This window comes from Camelus ferus, chromosome 17, assembly GCF_009834535.1.
Source record: "Camelus ferus isolate YT-003-E chromosome 17, BCGSAC_Cfer_1.0, whole genome shotgun sequence".
Classification (NCBI taxonomy): domain Eukaryota; kingdom Metazoa; phylum Chordata; class Mammalia; order Artiodactyla; family Camelidae; genus Camelus; species Camelus ferus.
The window spans coordinates 41,965,898-41,985,478 of NC_045712.1; the positions used below are offsets into that span (position 1 = coordinate 41,965,898).

Consider the following 19,581-nt stretch of genomic DNA (forward strand, 5'->3'; position numbering starts at 1 on the left):
ATTCGAACAGAAAAATTACATTGAACATCCAGCTTTACACCATGCACAAGAATCAATGCTAGGTGGATTAAGATCTAAATTTCTGGGGGAGGGTATAGCTTAGTGGTAGAGTGCGTGCTTAGCATGCATGAGGTCCTAGGTTCAATCCCCAGTACCTCCATTAAAAGAAAATAAACCTAATTACCTCTCCCACCAAAATTTAAAGAAAATTTTTTAATTAAAAAAAGAATCAAAATTTCTTTGTGAAAGACAAAGACATAAAGTTTTCAGAAGGTTAAAAAACAAACAAACAAAGGAGAATGTCTTCATGACCTCAGGTTAGGGAAAGATTTATTACATATGACACAAGAAGCACTAACCATGGAGGAAAATACTGATATGTTTTAGTATGCTAAAATTAAGAATTTCTGTTAATCAGAGGACAACTTTATGAGAGTGAAAAAGTAAAGCTACAGAGTAGAAGATATTTGCAACATATATGCCTAAAAAGTGTTTATATCCAGAATAATGGCCCCCTGCAAATGAATTAGAAATATGTCAGAGCAATCAATTGGAAAATGAGCAAAAAAATTAAATAGGCATTTCACAAAAGTAGAAATCCACATGGTTGATAAACATATGAAAATATTCCTAACCTTTTTCTTAATCAAGGAAATGCGAATAAAATCACACTGAGAGATTATTACATACTCATCAAATGAGGACAATTCTAAGTGTGACAATATCAAGTATTGAGAAAGATATGGAGCCACAGAAACTCATATTTCTGGTGGGAATGTAAATTTGTACAACCTTTTTGGAAAGCAGTGGATATTATCAAGTAAAGGTGAAAACACACATATACTGTGATCCTCTAATTATACTGTTAGATACATACACTCAACAGAAATATGTACTTATAGGCACCAGGGTACAGCTGCAAGAAAGTCCATGCACCTTCCCTATAAAAGCCCCAAAGTAGAAACAACCAAAATGTTCATATATTTTTGAATACATTAAATATCTCTGTTAAATCCTTAAGAAGGGATCATTTACATCAGTGGATATGAATAAACTATCTCCACATAAGAATGAATCTTCAGAATATAATATTGAACAAAAAAAGCCAGACACAAAATATTACAAAAATATGATTCCATTTATACAAAATTCAAAAACAAACAAAACAACTGTTTTGTTTAGGGATACATACTTAGGAGGTAAAAATATAAATTTAAAAGGCAAGAAAAAAAACCACCAAAAATTAGGATAGTAGTAACCTGTAAAGGCAGAGGAGAGAAGGGGCTTGTGGGTGCTCAAAATGTACAATTTAGTGACATGATTAGTTGTCACAGAGCTGCTGTGGACTGAATAGTGGCCTCCCAAACTCATGTATTGAAGCCCTAACCCCTACCTCATGTGACTGTACTGGAGAAGGAGACTTTAAGCAGGCCAATTTAGCTTAAATGAGGTCGTAAGGACAGAGCTAGGATCCAACAGAGCTGGTACCTTTATAGGAAGAATGGACCCCAGAGCTCTCTCTCCACCATGTAAGGGCACAGCAAGAAACTGCCATTAGCAAGCCAGGAAGAGGGCTCTCACCAGAATCTGATGATGCCAGCACCTGCCCCTAGAACTGTGAGAAAATAAATATTAGATGTGTAACCACTCAGTCTATGGTATTTGTTATGGCAGCCTGAGCCGACTAATACACAGACATTCACTTTACAACTAATTTCAATTTCATGTTCATTTTCATTATGCATATTACATATCATAATGAAAAGCTTTAAAAAAATAATTTTAAAGTAAGTGACTATTGCATAAAATGCAGAACACTGAAAAACAAAAGTCAGAAGATAGCAACTAGGTAGATAAATCGCTGTTAGTGTTTTAGTTTATTTTCTCTATATGTATGCTGAGATGATATGGCATGTAAAATTTTTATCCTTTTAAACTTTTAATGCAAAGCATTTTCTCTCAAAAGTAAGAGTTATTTTGGGGATCCTGGTTAAATGTGGAAGATAGCATGAATATTTTACCCCAGCCCTCTCAAAATGCCAATGAAATGACAGCATGGGAATAAGAATATACAAGAACAAAGAGAAGTAGAAAAGGAAGCACAGAGGACAAAAGATGTCAAAACAATCTCGAAGACCGAAAGTGGGTGGAGGACTGGTAAATGACTCAGCAGACCAGGGCTTGTTAAACAACAGTGCCTGCAGAGAGGGATAAAAATGAGGATCAGGGCATTTTACCCCCGAAAATCCCGGAGGCCCTGAAAATGCTGACAGGGTACAAATAGCAAAAACTGGGACTAGGAAGAGGGGAATACGTGGGAGCTGAGGATGTACATTTATTGTTGCTTCTATTATAGTGAGAAGTTAAAGTGCATTCTTTAAAGTTGATGTATAAAGAAGTTTAAAATTATATTTAACAGTACAAAGGTAAGCAGGAAAAAGATATTAAATACAATCATATGATGGATAAAACAGAGGGAAAAGGAAAGAATTAATGAAAATTAAGAGATACTGTTTAAAGAGATAGCATCCTAAGGGCAACGTACAGAGTTCTAATTATAACTGTGCATGTATACTTTTAAGGCAACTACTAGAACTAAAATAAAAGCTTTTCAACATTCAGAATCATACAGAGGAAAAATAAAGCAAGTAAAATATACCAGACAATGAAATATTTTTTAAATGATTAAAAACATAACAGAATATAAGCAAACTTAGATCAAATAAATCTATCATGTCAATAAATATAAATGAATTTGACTCATCTGCTTAAAAAAATTTGTGTTTTATAACAAAGCAATATTAAACTGTATGTTAACTCAAAAATGTACTGCTCATAGTAATACAGAAAGGCCAAAAATTAAAGAATGGACAAAGATATAGGCAAAAGCAAACAGAAAGAGCAGGAGGCATGATCTTAATATCAGGGAAGGTGGGCTTTAGGCCAAAAATTATTAAACAGAAGAAAAATGACACACAGTAATACTTAACAATTCATAAACAGTAATGTATATCTTCACAAACAAATAATGCGACAACAATGTTCACAAATCAAAACTTATGGGAATATTAGGGTAAATAGACAAGAACATTATAGAGATAGAAAAGTGTAATTAATTTCTTTCAGCCCTGACAGATCAAATGCATTAAAAGGTATATAAAGAAATAGATGACCGAAGTAACATAATTAATGAGATCTAATTAATACATTTAAAACTATATTCCCTGAAGAATAATCATATAAATCAGCCAAATATTAAACAAAAAAACCTTAATAATATCCCAAAGTAGAAATAATAAAATATCCTTTTATCTCACTGCAATAAAATGAGAAAATAAAAACAAAATCAGAAAAAAAAAAAGAGAGGTCTTTCCATTTGGTAAAATTTTTAAAACCTCTCTTAAAGAAATCTTAGTTGAAAGAAAAGCTACAGACCAAAATTATAGAATTTCTAGGGTAGAAAAAATTCAAGAACACTTTAATCAGCACCTATAGGGTGCAGTTAAAGATGAGCACAGAGGATAATCCATAGCACTGAAGCATAGAATATTTATATCAGTAAAAAATGAATTACTTAACCTAAAACTATAAAAAGAAGAATAAAATAAATGAAAACAGCAAGAAGAAATGAATAATGTAAAAGAAAAAATTAATTAGCTAGAAAAGAAAAGAACAGAACTTATAAACCCAAAAGTTAATGTAAAAAATATGCACAAGTCTTTTATGCTGAAAAAAATGACAGTATAAAGTATTTTGACAATGACAGAACTTTACTGAGAGAAATTTTAAAGTATCTAAATAAATTTAATGAATGAGAAGACTCACTATTGTTAAAAATGTCAGTGCTGCCCACATTAATCTATAGATTCAATGAAATCCCAATAAAAATCTCAGCAGCATGTTTTGCAGAAACTGACTGAAAAGATTTTACTTACATGGATGGTGCAAAATTTATGTAACTGTTATTCTATGGATTAGGTATTTCTGTTGATCCTAATCAACATAATCCTCATATTTTGCCATCATGATTCTTTGGTGAACATCCTTACACATGTATCTTTGCATACGCAATGTGCGTAAATGTGAGGGGAATGGGATTGCTGGCTCAAAGGGATGTACAATTTTAGTTTGTGAGATACTACCAAACTGTTTTCCAAAGTTGTACCAATTTCCATTCCCAGTAATTATTAAATCTATTCTTCAGACTTTGTATTAATTAAATTGTGACAAAGTTTCCTTTATAAACACAATTTTAAAAACAGCAAAGATAAAAATCAACCTATCTGGTCCTAGTGCTAGAAATTTATGTGACAGGTATTAAGTGACACAGAAGGGAAAGGAAAGAGAATTAATGGAAATAAGAGATATTGTTTAAAGAGATAGCATCCTTGGCCTCAAGAAAATTATCAGACTCTGGATTTTATTTTTGAAAAACTGATAACAAAACTGGTAATAGCCATGGGTTAAGTACTGTCTCTGGGAGGAAAAGAGTAGATCTCCTTGGGGTAGACTGGGGCTGCAACGATCATGCTGTGTATTTTTTAGTAAAAATTAAACTGTAGTCAGTGCAGCACCAGGAGCCAACCCTACTGCCATGTTCTTGAAACAGTCTTTTGGACACAAGTGGTTTCCATCCCTTATCTCCCCTCCTTGCCCTTATACCTCCTTGAAACATTAACTTTGCCCTGTTACCTGCTGATAAAGGTAGTTCCCTGCCTCCTGCCTGCCTGCCTATCTGTCTGCTTGTGAGAGGGTTATGTATATATTCCATTCCATGTATGTGTGTATTCCATTTTTTAAATCGCTTCTAGTGCTCAGAAAGAAACCAGAGAATCACCAGGACAAAGTGAAGAAGAAAGCTGTCTCTTTGGGTTGCTTTTCCGTCTTTCTGCCTTGTGGTCTTCCTTCTGTATTGTCCCTAGGAATTCCAAGTTCTCCCTCTGTTCTGCAGAGCAATTCAGCTCTCTCATCCCCTACAGTGTTTCTCAATAAGTGATCGAAGTATCTCAGTAGCCTCTAAATCACTTGACAGATTCAGAAGAAAAAACAATACAGTCATTTTATGCACAGATAATTTAAAAATCTGAAATAGAAGATTAATCACAATTTTCACAGAACTTCTGAATTTTTATGTTTTTAAAAGCTGTGTTTGTGCTTCAGGGACTGACTTAGTTCACACTGGTTAACCTGGAGTTAATCATGGGTAGTTGACCTTAACGATTTTATTGTCGTCTGACATCACATTCACATTTGTGGTTTACGTTTGTTAAACTTGCATTTGTCATTCCTACTTGTTGCAAAATATCACAATTCAAAAAAATGAACCATCATTTCACAGGCAGTTTGCAGAAACATAACAATGGTGATGAAAATAGAAAAACAAATCCTACAATATGAAATAAGGTCACAAATATGAATGGACTCTGTCACAAATATAAACCTTGAATCTGTATGTCATGAGACAAGTGGGCAATGGATGTGGATAATCTCACAAAGGCAGATAAAGATAAGTAAGAAAACAGGGAGCCTGACAATGAAAGATGATCATTAAATTTTATTGGATCAATGATCCGTTTTTTCTAGTACTTAGTTCATTATCTGTTAACATTTTTATGAAATAATAACAGAAAGCTACCAAAGCTTTCATATCATTTTCCAAAAAAGTTTATCACTTTTAAACCAATTGACTTTCTCTATACAAAGTAAGGATTTCCAGTACAAAATTGTCAAAATTTGATGTTAAAGGTTGAAAGACATGAAAACTGTAGCGTCATCATTTGCCCTCATAGTAAAACAAGCAAAGTTATACCCTTGCTGGTAAGATATGAAACCAGCTTAAAAACCAATGACAAATAATTATAATTGGAAAGAAAGCAGGAAATGATCGGTAGAATTCCTTTATCAGAACTACTGTATTTCTTATAATGTGACTGGCATTTAAAATTAGTGACTGTTATGTATGTAAACAAGCAGACATTTTACCTTATATCTACGGTATATACATACAACGGAATAATACTCGTCAGCCTTAAAAACGAATGAGATTCTGGTACATGTCACAACATGGATGAGCCTTTAAAACATTATGCTAAGTAAAATCAGCCAGACACAAAAGGACAGATATTGTATGATTTTACTTATATCAGGTCCCTAGAATAGGCAAATTTATGGAGGCGGAAGGGAGAATAGAGGTTGTCAGGAATCAGGGGAAGGAGGAATGGAGAGCTGCTGTTTAATGAGCACAGAGTTTCTGTTTAGGATGATGAAAAAGTTCTGGCGCTGGATAGTGGTGATGGCTGCACAGTTCTGTGAATGTACTTAATACCACTGAATTGCATAATTAATAATGGTTAAAGTAGTAAATTTCATGTTATATTTTAACACAATTGAAGAGAAAAAGATGGTTGAATTGATACCGAGGAAGCTCCACTACATAGTTAGCAAGGAAAGGCATCGCTATACAAATATGGAAAATGTGTCCAAATGCCGGATGTACCTTACTGATGAAAACAGCAGGGGTCCATAGCACACCTCCAGGCCCTGATTTGCTGTTGAGGGACATCATGGAAGTTGTGACTACAATGTGATTGCGGTCACTTAGTATATGTATCTCCAGACCACAGGGATGAAATGAATAGCGAGTATAAGATGCTCTCCAGTGCTAAATTGCTCTGGCTGGCAAACAAAAAATGGTTTGCAATGTTTTAAATAAGGAATGAAATCTTTTTAAATGGCCATTTCTGTGAATACACATGGCATGTCTCAGTATTACACTTAAGATTTTGAATAGTATGGGTCTTTGACTTCAGGGCCAAATATCAGGATTTTTAATGACTAGACATCAGGATTTCTTAAAACTGAACAGTGGTGCAAGGGGCTCAGTGGCTGAAAGTTTCACTTTTCCCCCACACCAACGATTTTCTCCATTTATCAGGAAAAAAACGCCTAAGATATGTCATTGCATATTAAAAATCACATCCAAATGCTGCAATTGAACATGCACAAATACCTTCGGAGCCAGATACCACCGAAGGGAGGGTGTGACTCCATCAGCCGCTGTCTCCCAGGTTGAGACCTTTAACCTTCTAGCTTTCAGTGGCACTAAACTGGGGCACTTGTCCTCTGGTGAAACACTGCAAATAGTCTTTAGAGAGAACTCTCTCCATATTTTCAGAATCTGCATTTGATCTGAAAAGCCAGAAATATCTGTCAAAGTTTCCCAACAACCTATAATTCTGAGTTAAGATTTTCTAATTTAGAAAACACAGAGTGGGGGGAAGCCCAGCAAGCTATGGTAGCTGACAGCTCAAGCAGCTATCCGGCCAGATACAGATTGCTTCGCGAAAGATTTCAAACATTATTTCTCCTCTCACAGAGAGGGGAAAAAATTACTGCTATTCACTTTTTTAAATTTGATTTTTACTTTTATTTAAGGTATAGAGATCCATGGTTCAAAAGGTCACATAGTTCCATAAAGATTCTAACAAAAACATCAATTTCATGCTTCTCATCTCCTCACCCCTAATCCTGTATTTCTAGAGGCAACCACTCTCAGCTTTTTCACTGCTTTCTTCTGATACCTCCCTATCTCTAATAATATACTCAGACTACTATTTTTTTTTTATTTTTCCATGTTAGATACTATCTGTTAGCTTTTTGTTATGAGGGAAAAACTTCAGTCCACATACACACCACTCATTTCCTCTCACACTCACCTATGCATTATAGTTATAATTTTTTGTTAGATAACCTGATAACATGCACAGTCTGACTACATATATGACCATATAATTGTATTGCTAGGCAAATATTATTCACAACTGTATCGTGCAGTGTACTTTGGTTACATTTCCTCTTTGCACAGTGTTTTTACTTTCTGTGGAGTTAGGAAGGATTTCATTTCTTCATTTGCTCAGTTTTCTATATATGTATCACTCTTTTGTACCCAAACTCTTCTCCAGTGGTTTAACTATTGCTTCAGTTTACTTGAACACATCAGGTTATCCATCAGTTTCCATTTTTCTTGGGAAAATCCCTCTTATAGTTCCCCCCTCCTGCCTCAGTCTGGTCTAGATGTTTCCTGATCCTCATTCACAGCTCTTTTATAGAATCTTTTGGATTCCATTTGTCACTCCCCCGCATCCTGTGTCTTCCTCTTTATTGGTTCTGTCCTTGTTTTTGGTGGAGCACATCCTCTAGTAACTCTGTCTTGGACGAGTAGGTGGGATGTAAATTTTCTAAGACTTGGCCTGTCTTTATTCTACCCTCATCTAAGCAGTTTAACTGGAAAAGAAACTCTATATTAGAAATTATTTTCCTCAAAGATTTCAAGGCATTGTTTCATTGTCTTATAACTTCCAAGGTTGCTGTTAAGAAATCTGATGATATTTTGATTCCCAATCTTTTTTATATATGAGCTGTGACTTTCACTCCCTCAAAAAAAGTTAGGTTCTCTTTGTGTACAATGTTCCCAAATTTTGTGATGTTATGCCTTGATATGAGCCTTTTTCATTCATTTTCCTGAATACTTGTGGGTGTTTTTAACTGAATACTTAGATCCCTCAGTTTGGAGAAATTGATAGATGTTGCTTTTAAAGTGTGAAACAACAGGGAAACACTCATTCTGGAAGCTCATCACTTTACCCAAGGTTGCCCTATATCCTTCATCATCACCTCACTCAGCTCATGTTCTGGCTTACCCTATCCTACATTGTCCCTCTTTCTTTTGGAGAAGTTTAATTTACCAGCTGGATATGTGGGACTGGTATTCCTGGGTTTGGCACAATCTTAAGCCATTTTTTTTACCACCATCGGGTCTTCCATATACCAAGGACACAGGAGACCACAAATGGTGTAATCAACACAGCAAGGTTGGCAGCATATGGGAATTAACCTGCATAAACCGCTTGTGAGGATCCGAACAGGTACTACAGCCACACATTGTTCATCTTCCTCTTAGGTGTGAGTTCGTAGCTGGAATCAGACCACTTATCCAAAATGCACCTCAGAAGACTTTCCTTAGGGATGTTTGAAATATTCCCCACTTTTTAAAGACAGAAATACAGGTCAAACAAAACACAAACAGTGCACACAAATGCTAGCATCTAAAGAAACAAATGAACCAGTTCATAAATCGGGTAAAAGTCTAACAACTATTTCCTCTCTCCAACAGGGTACCCCACTCAAATACAAAACAAAATTGGCTTATTCTGGAGGGGGAAAAAAAAACCCAAATGGAAAGTAATGAAGCTTCCGGCTATCCACACTGAAGCGACTCACCCCACTGTGTGGAGCCCATCGGCTCCCAGATGCCAATTTCTTGCTTTAACTGCCAAGCACTGGGGCAGCCAGTGCTGCTTCCAGGAATTCTGAAGGGAAGATCCTCAGAACAGGTGGTCCCAGAAGCTGCTAGAGCCTTACTCCAAAATTGCCCAACCAGGGCTGGCTGGCCATGAACAGCAGGGCCCCCGGCTGGCTTCCCCCAAATTTGTTACCAAGTCCAAACTCTTTCTGCTTGCTGCCCGACAGGTGTTAAGGCAAGAAATAATTTTTTTTTTTTTTTGGAAAGCCAGGGGGCAGAGAAGTTAGGGTGCTAATGTCCTAGACAACCATCTTACCCAAGTCAGAATTCAAGTTACTTTTACACTAAAAAGGGGAAGGGGTGTGGTTGGTTTTCTTGGTGTTGGAATCCTTTGTTCTTGCAGCTGGTCAGGTTATGGTGTCCCTGTAAACCACCACCAAGACAAATACCGTTCTCTGTCCTGCAACTTTGTATCTCTATATGAATGGGAAAGTGTTAGACCCTTCAAGATCAGAGCCTTGGGAATGGGCTATCTTGCATATTGCAGGCTGTAGGCAACGTTCTTTTACAAAAGGTGCAGAGCCAGTATAACTAAGCATAAGAAACAGCCCAGGGTTAGAGCTGAAGGAACAGATCTAATACAGAGTCAGATTTGTTCTTCCCTATTACACTTCTTGTGAAGACTTTTAAACTGCCCTTTCAGCCCCACTTGCCACCATCTCCCCAAACCCCACTTTCAGAGGTGTTTAGCATCCCTAAGTCCTAAGAAGCTCTGCGGTGTGGGTTGCCTTGCTTCTGACTCCCTCCTTCCAGCTAAGGTTTCAGCTTTCTAGGGTCTGCTCTGTCAGTTACCACTCATCCGTCCTAACTCTAATTTCCAAAATGCTGTTGTGCTCTCCATTATCATTGTCTTAGTGAATGTATGCTTTTTAAAAAATTCCTGTTACTACCTTTAAGAAGGGTTTCAGAAAGGATAGAGGTGTAAATACATAAGGTTCAATCTGCCATACTTAATCAAAAGTCTTCATTTTTTATACCAGTGTTTCTTGGTATGAAACATAATACAGTGTTTACAATTTTTTAAATGTAGCCAAAATTAAGTGTGATTTATGCATGCGTCCGAATTCCTTTGGTCAGTGGTTCTAAAAGGGTAGTTCTCCAGGTCAGTTGCATTAGCCGCTGCTGGGAACTTGTGAGAAATGCAAGTTCTTAGGCCCTACCCCGGACTTACCAAATCAGAAACTCTGGGGTACAGCCCAGAAATCTACATTTGAACAAGCCCATCAGGTAGTCGGTCAGATGCAGGCTAGAGTTTGAGAACCACTGCTGTTAGTGACTGAGGGATTCTGAACATTTGAGAAATACGGCCCTCCTCTCAAGCTCAGCTTCTAATCCATCACTTCAAATCCAAAACCACAAAGTGCCCAGCACAATAAAAAGGCTGTTTTGAGATGACTTCTTCTAACAGGATCCATCTTCCTGAGAAAATGTTTGTGAATCTAAGTCCTTTTTTTCTTCCATGGCCCCTACCTGTTTACTGCCTTCTGTGGCTCTTAGACTGGGATCCCTGAAGCCAGAAATGCCAGCAGACCAAGCATGGGGTGAGAAGAAGTGAGACAGTAACGAAGTTTGGAGAGGAGGGATATAGGAGAGCCTCCTTCCTCCTTCAAATCTTCAGCAGTCAACAAATTGAGAGAGGAGCTGCCAGCTTCCCTCACTCAGGGCAGGGAACCTCGGGGAACCTCATAGAATTAAAGAAACTTTGTTCTGAACCTTGCGGTGGTTGCCGGTCATTGACCTCTGCCTACCTTCTGAGCAGCAGATGCTGCCAGTCATCTCAGCCACACCCATCCCTCCTCCGGACTCTCCAGCATCTGTGTGCCTCCTCTGAGTTCCTCAGTCTGTGTCTCACCTCCCTGCCTTCCCTTCTTCCCCTTCCCCTCCTCGGTGATAATCTTCACGTGTTTTCCTTTGGAACCATCACAGCAACGCTCCCTCTGACTTCTCTCCAAGGAACAGTTAATACTCCTTTTCCACCTTCCCTTCCAGATATGTCTTCACTGTCATTTATACCTTTGAAGCCTTGATAAAGATACTGGCAAGAGGATTTTGTCTAAATGAGTTCACTTACCTGCGGGATCCTTGGAACTGGCTGGATTTTAGTGTCATCACCCTGGCGTGAGTGTTTCTCCATGCTGATCTGTTTGTATGTCTGTGTGGGGCTTGTCGTTGTGTCCAGGCTTCCACTCTGGGAGTGTTCCCTTATCTCTCTCTGTTCAGCTTCCTTATTCGGGACTGCATGGCCAGGGGTTTCTTTGACACAGACTGTTGATCCGGGAGCCATTTTCTAAGGTTAGTCCCACACTCTTGGGGAGAAGTTGGAGACCTCAGATCTGAGCTGATAACTGGCCCGCCAGAGTGAATCAGACAAAGCTCAGTCTTGTACCTACCAGACGTGAAGGCCTTTCCCTGAGGAACCAGGGCCTGAGGAGACTGGTTGGCCACACATACATGCTTGAATATCCATCCATCCATCCGTAGCCCACGGAGCCTCCTAGATCATAATGCATCTTTTCAAAGGGGCCATTCTGGAAAATAGTGCCATAATTAAATTAGCGTCGGCTTCAGTCTATAGGTAGAAGTGCTAGTAGATTCTCAGTGTCTGTTCTGGGTCCTTCCTAGGCTCATGTTACCCAACGTTGTTCTTATTTATTTATGCCGCATGAATTCCCCCAAGACTCTCTTCTTACAGAGTTGCTGACTGACTTCTGGTCCTACAGATACATATGTGAAGCAATAGATCGCCGAGGGATCTCAGGCCTGCGGACGTTCAGAGTTCTTAGAGCTTTAAAGACGGTGTCTGTGATCCCGGGTGAGCTGCTTTAAACCAGCATGTTTATTCATAGAGTGTGTGTTGTTTCCACAGCCTGCTTTGATTTTCACAAAAGCCCCATAAAGTTCCAGGGCATGGACTATTGTCCCCATTTGAGAGACAAGGAAACTGAGGCCCAGAGAGTAGAAAACAAAAACCCAAATCCTCATCCCTAAAGGCGAAGTATGACCTGGAAACCTCACATCCCAGTTCCTAACCAACGCTCTGTCCATAGAACACATGACCCCACCATCAATAAATGATGAGAAGGCCATGTCCTTGTTATATGTTTGCATTTGGGGGGTTCAGGCAAGCCTCTAGTCAGATTCTCATTTATACTTTATACCAAAAGTGTAAACTTGAAAACAGGGAAGGGGTGAAAAGGCAGTGTCTGGTGAGTGTCTTCACCATTTCCAAGAATCTGAAAGTTTGAACCTCAGCCCTGTCTTTGGTCCTACAGAAGAGAAAATAATTAGGCAATTCTTGATTACAGACAATTCAGCAACCAAAGTAGTCCAGCCGGGTTCATCTTAGTGGGCGCCAAGATCTCTGTTGCTGATGCAGGAAAAACGGATGTTGGGCATGAGTAGGGCCATGTCCCAGGTCTCGGTTGAGTCCCTGGGACGTGCCCTGCCAAGTGTGGGTCCTTGGCTTTGTGCAAGAAATAATTTAAGAGCAAGCCACAGTTGAGTAAAAGTAGATTTATTTGGAGAGATACGTACTGCATAGAGTGTAAAGCAAGAGAAAAGCCACGAGGTGTGGGAGTTAGGAGCTCAGGTTAAAGTAAAAGTAGGTACACACTCCATAGACAGAGTGTGGGATGCCTCCAAATATGAGGGAGCAAAAACAGGCAGCAATGAGGCGTGGTGTTGGCAGTTTTTACGGGCTCAGTAGCTCCACGCCTACAAGTGGGAGGAGTATTCCAGCTACCCTGTGGAAGGGGCTGGGATTCCCAGGAATTGGGCCGCAGCCCACTCTTTGACCTTTTGTGGTTAGCCTTGGGACTGTCATAGCACCTGTGGGCATGTTATTTATCATGCTAACGTGTTACAGTGAGCATATAATGAAGCTCAAGTTCTACTGGGGAAGATTCTTCATGAAGAAAATCATAGCAATGAGTAGTCAGTTCTGCTGCTTTGTGTCTCTCTCACCAGCTCTTAGCCAGGAAGACCTTGAGTATTGTATACAAGACCTGGCCTCTCCAGACCCTCCTCCTGCCTCATCTCTCTCCTCTACCCACCCACCTTGCATCACCTTCCAGAATCAGCTTGTGGTTCCACAAACACTCCATGCCTTTGCTCATCTTCCAGCTTTTGGCCACGCTGCTCTTCTGTCAGGAGGATCCCTGCTCCTCTCTTCATTCAACCCATACTCATCCTCAGGGCTCTGCCATGGTCTGACCTCCTCAAGGAGACTGCCTGGTCCTCCCCTAACTTCCCCAAATCCCACCCCACCCCACCCCACCCCACCCCAGCCCCAGGCTTCTGTGAGCGCTGTTCCTAAGTGTGCCCACCTGCTCAGTAATGTAGTTTCCCCTCACTGCATACACCACCCCACGCCAGTGCCTTAACAATTGCTTGGCTCCCAGGCAGGGACCACATGGGCCAAGGGGTACTCAGTGGGTTATTTGCTGATCAAAATGACAAGGCAAGGCTAGCTCGCCACCTGCTTCCCTGGTCAGACAGCTCTTTCTGCTACTTGTGGAGCTGCTTCCCCAAAGAAGGTGATTTCCTTTGCCAGAGCAAAAAATCATCCTTCTTTAAACAAGCAGGGGCCCCATCTTTGCTACCAGCTGTGCTCCTTCTCAGAGTCTTTTTCTGCCTCAGTGACTCTCGGTGTCTCTCATGGCCTCGCTTTATTGCTGTGTTCATCTCTCTGTGTCTTTGTGTCTCTGTCTCATTCTATCTCCCTTGTGTGTCTCTCCCTCACCCCCCTTCCTCCCTCTCCTCCTCTTCTTCCTCCCCCTCCTTCCCACCTCTCTCTCGTTCTCACACACACACACACACACACACACACACACACACACGCATACATGCACTGAGGTTCATGTGTCCCCAGCCTCAAGCTGCCTCCCAGGACTGAGATGAGGACAGAAAAACAAATACCAAATGACTGGAGTGAAGTTAGTAGTCTTACCCCCAGCACAGTGCCAGGAACACAGCAGGTACTCAACAATTAGTTGAGTTGAATTGCTACTGTCAAATTGAAATCGCTACTGTCAAAAATTTATTAGCTTCAGACTGATTTTAAAAATGCATTGCCTGAATCTCAGTTACCTCATTTTTACAATGGGACAGTAATCTCTACCTGCATGCTTCTTGGGTTTATTGTAAAGTTCGGATGAGGAACTGGGCTTGGAGCTGCCAGTTTGCAAAACACCTCACACCCGTACGTGATGAGAGGGTAGGACAGCTAAGATGCATGCGTGCCAGGCACACACGTGTGCTCTGTGTGTGGCATCTCATCCACGTGGGAGTATCACTGTCATCTTCCCACAGGGCTGAAGGTCATCGTGGGGGCCCTGATCCACTCAGTGAGGAAGCTGGCTGATGTGACCATCCTCACCGTCTTCTGCCTGAGTGTCTTTGCCCTGGTCGGCCTGCAGCTCTTCAAGGGCAACCTCAAGAACAAATGTGTCAAGAATTGCACAGCTGTCAACGAGACAGCCAATTATTCTTCTCACGAAAAACGCAAGTGAAATTTCTGTCGTAGGGACCAAGGTCTGGTTGGCCGGGGTTGTTAAGCACCTGCATCCATGTACAGACATATATTTTGATTCCTCTTTCCTGCTGAAATGCTTCTCCTGAGTTGGGTTTTACTTTAGGGGCCACCCATTTTCCGTTGCCCAGTGTCCCTTTTATAAGGAAATGAGCTGTAAATCCAGGGACAGGTCATTTTGCTTCTGCTGGAGGAGGCTCAGAGCTGAAGCCAGTCCCCAGCTTTTCTCTTCCCAGATGAGACATATTCCCTTCCCTGCATTCAAGCTTGTCCACTGAGGGCAGACAGCCAAAGGAGCTCTCCTTGCTTGGGCAGAAGACTCAGCCAGTGTTGCTTTCACCACTCAAGGCTTGACTTGAGGCTTCAAAACCCTATATGAGGCTTTCATGTCTTCCTTTATTTTGCAGATTTCTACAAAAACAAATCAGGCACCTCTGATCCCTTACTGTGTGGCAATGGATCTGATTCAGGGTGAGTGTCCAACCCATGACAAAGCACAATGCCTAGCAGCCCTTTCTTCTTCTTGTCATCAGCTCTTTCTGGGTGAAGCCTGGGTTGCAAGTCCTGAGGAAGATGTAGAAATTAATGAGTTACGGCCTCTGCCATCCCAGGCTCATGGAGAGGGAGTGTATGAGTTAGTGCTTGCTGTATAACCAGCAACCTCCAAGATTCTGTGGCTTAAAACATAAGCCATTTATTTAGCTCAGGATTCTGTGCATCTGCACATTGGGCTGCGATCAGCCTGGTGCTCTTCTAGCGTTGACTGGGCTCATTTACACATCTACAAAGTGGACAGATTAGCAGGGGTCCAACGGATCTAGGAGAGCCTCAGCTGGGGTGTCTTGTCTCTTCTCCATCTGTTCTCTCATCCCTCAGCAGACTAGCCCAGGCTTATTCTCATGGTGGAGGCAGGATTCCAACAGAAAGAGTGGAAGTGGGCAAGGTCTCTTGAGGCCAAGGCACAATGTCACTTCTACTGTATCCTATTGACTAAAGCAAGGCACAGGCCAGTCCAGACCCAAGCAGTGGGGGAAACAGACTCTATCTCTTGATGGGAGAACCTGCAACATCTCATTGCTAAGGGATATGGATACAGGGAGGGGAATAATTGTAATCATTTTTGCAAACAGTCTACCCCAGGAGGGAACCAATATTTATTAAATATGGTTTGTGTCAGATGCTGTACGTTTAATTATCACAACTTCATCACATGGGTTTTATTATCCTCACATAACAGAGGAAAGAACACATGCATCAGACTTGGCAATCTCAAATCCTTACAGAAGCCAGACACATAACAACAAATGTGAGGAGCAGGCTGGGTGGGAACCACGGCAATGACAGTTCATGCCACATCTAAAGGGGTAGCCACTGACCAGTCCAGCTTTTGGATGTCATGTGGAAATGTGGGTCCACTGCTTCCAAACCTTCCAAATCTTAAAAGAGAGATGGGAGATTTAGAATTTTATGTGAACTCTCCTAACTATAAACATTGGCTACCAATTCCAAAAATGTCTACATATTGTGGGCCAAACAAAATGTTTCAGCAGTGCAAAAACAGCCAGCAATCTGCCAGTTTGTGAGCTCTGATGCACATACATAAAGATGCTATACTGTGGAGATCCAGGGTTGTCCTAGAAGCTCCACAGGCTGGGGAAACACAGCGAGATGATGGTGTGAAGCAGGAAGGATGTCAGGGAAGGTTTCCTAGAGGTGGTGGTTGAAGTGAGATTGAAGGGATGTCTCCAGGCTGGGTGAGCACGAGAGGGTTTGCACAGAGCCATTCCAAGTGGCAGAACAGAATGTGAGACAAAGCAAAGGGGTAGGGGACTCCTCAGGTCTGCCTGCTGCTTTGACCGCAGGTGGAGGCATGAGCAGAGAGATCAGGCAGCAGATCAGAAAGGCTCATCTCCCGAATCTCCATGGTGGGGGCGTCTGGAACCCCAAGCCCACATGACCTTGCTCCCCGAGTGGCCAACAGAACTATACATTTGCCTTTGACTTAAAATCAAAACCGAGGGCCCCTCAGTGTCCTTTTCCTGTCTGAATAATGGCATTTCTCATGAGGATGGTTCCACAGTAGCACAAGCCCTGTCTGTGGTCTCCAAGCTCCATGGATCGGTCCCTGGGATCCAAGCTCTGAGAGAGACCAGATACCCTGCTGGGTAGGCCCTGGCCACATGGGAAAGGAAAGGATTGGGCTGGGATGTCAAGTAGAGGCCAGGTCAGACGATGGGTGGAGTGAGCCCTAACGGGCATGCTGTCAACACCAAACCCGGGTACTGTGCTGAGCCTCTGAAAAGCCAGAGCCCTGAGCAAAAGCCCACCCTGACCAGTGGCACTGTAGAAAGAAAATCTGGGGTCTCAAGGTGGAGAACAAGTACCAGGAATTACTTGATGATTTTCAGCATTCTTTCACATATGTTATTCCAGTCCATCCTTTTGGTAGCTTCAGGTTAAAAACACCAAGAATTTTAATTTTGCATTTTGCATATAATATTTACTGTGTTGAAGGCACTTTGCAAGAACCTTTGCACCTCAGTCTCATTTAGTTCTCAAAGCAGTTAGCTGATGATGTGTAGCAGCTACAGGGGGGCTCTACAGAAGATGTAGAAATAGGCTGCCCTTGGAGTTAATTACCAAACCTACAGGTTAACTAGCTCCCAAGAGACTGTCTTTAAATATGGGTCCACAGAGTCTGGGACTCACAAATCTCCAACCAAGGCTGGGGATAGAATAGGGATTTGGTTATAATCAAGTTGTCTGGCCCTAATCAATTGTATGGGTCCCAAGATTGTATGTTTACGTGCATGTCTGGAATAAGATTGGTGTTGGTGGAGGAGTCCTAAAGTAGAACCCCGCACCACAAAAAAGGCATTACTGTTCCCTTAAACAGACCATCCCACTGGGGTGGAGGAGAGCACCTCACATGCCTTGAGCTTAGAGATACTTCACGACATCAACTCACCCCTTATTATGAGAGAGAGAGCAGTATGGCACTCCCCACCCCAGCACTTACCAATCATCTTCAATCTGGCCTTCCTTCATAGGTCAGTCTTCATAGGCTACTTGACAGTTATAGTTTTCCTTTTAAATAAATCCATTGACATCTGTGTGGTCCTAGACAACTGACTTCTCTCTGAACCCCAGCTTCCACATTCGCAAGAAAAAAAAAATTGTTGCGATGATTCAATTACAGCATTTGTAAAGCACTTAGGGGAGAGAGAGGCACACAGTAAATGCTCAGTAAGTGACAGTTGTTTTCTTTGTTATATATAATCGGTCACTGAACTTGGCTAATGTGAGTCCTCTTTCAAAGACAACTCTGCCGGTGATGCCAGCTGGCTCAGGTTTTAAGTCTGCATTATTGATACTGATTCTCCCTCATCTGGTATGAATTTGCGAAGAGCTTTCCACCTTATGGGATCCTGTCTGGGCAGCCAACTAGCCTTCTCCAGGGCATTTCCCTCTACATGAAACCCTGAAGTAAACATTTCCTCATCCCCATTTGATGAGCAAGAGAAACTGAGACCTAAAGAGATTGAGTGACCAAGGTCACCAGCTAATAGAAGGAAGACTAGTCCCTGAACTCCAGTCTTTGACTTCAAACCCTGTGCTCTTCCCGCAGCCCTGGGCTGCTTTGCCCCTAGTAAGCCTAGGAGGCTGTGAAACTGATGACTGTCTCTGTTTTTGCTACAGCCACTGCCCTGAGGGTTATTTCTGCCTTAAAACATCCAGCAACCCAGATTTTAACTACACCAGCTTTGATTCCTTCGCTTGGGCTTTCCTCTCATTGTTCCGCCTCATGACACAGGATTCCTGGGAACGCCTCTACCAGCAGGTACTGATCTGCATGTCCCCATACAGACTGAGTTGAAGGCTGTATGCATGGCTACATTTTTTTTTTTAAGATTTTTTAAATTTTTTTAAATTAAATAGTTGATTTGCAATGTTGCATTAGTTTCTGGGGTACAGCAGAGTGATTCAGTTATACATATGTCTGTCTGTGTGTGTGTGTGTGTGTGTGTGTGTACATAAACTCTTCTTTATATTATTTTCCATTAAAGGTTATTATAAGATATTGAAATAGTTCCCTGTGCTACACAGTAGTGGAAGCCTTGTTGTTTGTCATTTTATATATAATAGTTTGTATCTGCTAATCCCAAACTCCTAATTTATTCCTCCCCTCCCTTCCCTTTTATTTTGTAAACATAAGTTTCTTTTCTATGTCTATGAGTCTGTTTCTGCTTTATAAATAAGTTCATTTGCATCTTATTTTAGATTCCACATGTAAGTGTTATCATATGATACTTGTCTTTCTCTATATTACTTCACTTAGTGTGATCATCTCTAAGTCTGCTTGACTACAGTTTTCCTGGAGAACCCTGACCATGTCAGAGGCCCATGTTCTCTGGGTACATGTCTCTCTTCTTTCTTTTGAATCTTCAGACCCTGAGGGCTTCTGGGAAAATGTATATGGTTTTTTTCGTGCTTGTTATCTTCCTGGGGTCTTTCTACCTGGTTAACTTGATCTTGGCTGTGGTCACCATGGCATATGAGGAGCAGAACCAGGCAACCATTGATGAAACTGAAACCAGGGAGAAGAACTTCCAAGAGGCCCTCAAGTTGCTCCGGAAGGAACAAGAGGTCTGTTGGGGTGGATCTTTGTGGAGTCAGTTGCAGACTGTAC

General features: G+C 41.2%; 1 protein-coding gene across 1 annotated transcript in view; it reads left to right on the forward strand.

The window, feature by feature from the left end:
• Positions 1 to 19,581, forward strand: part of SCN10A (sodium voltage-gated channel alpha subunit 10) — a 95,352-nt gene that overhangs the window by 26,450 nt on the left and 49,321 nt on the right. The window contains exons 7-12 of the mRNA XM_032459183.1: positions 11,351 to 11,479; positions 12,082 to 12,173; positions 14,672 to 14,863; positions 15,296 to 15,362; positions 18,591 to 18,732; positions 19,341 to 19,538. Of these exons, the coding sequence (XP_032315074.1) occupies positions 11,351 to 11,479; positions 12,082 to 12,173; positions 14,672 to 14,863; positions 15,296 to 15,362; positions 18,591 to 18,732; positions 19,341 to 19,538 (820 nt within the window). The remainder of the gene's footprint in view (positions 1 to 11,350; positions 11,480 to 12,081; positions 12,174 to 14,671; positions 14,864 to 15,295; positions 15,363 to 18,590; positions 18,733 to 19,340; positions 19,539 to 19,581) is intronic.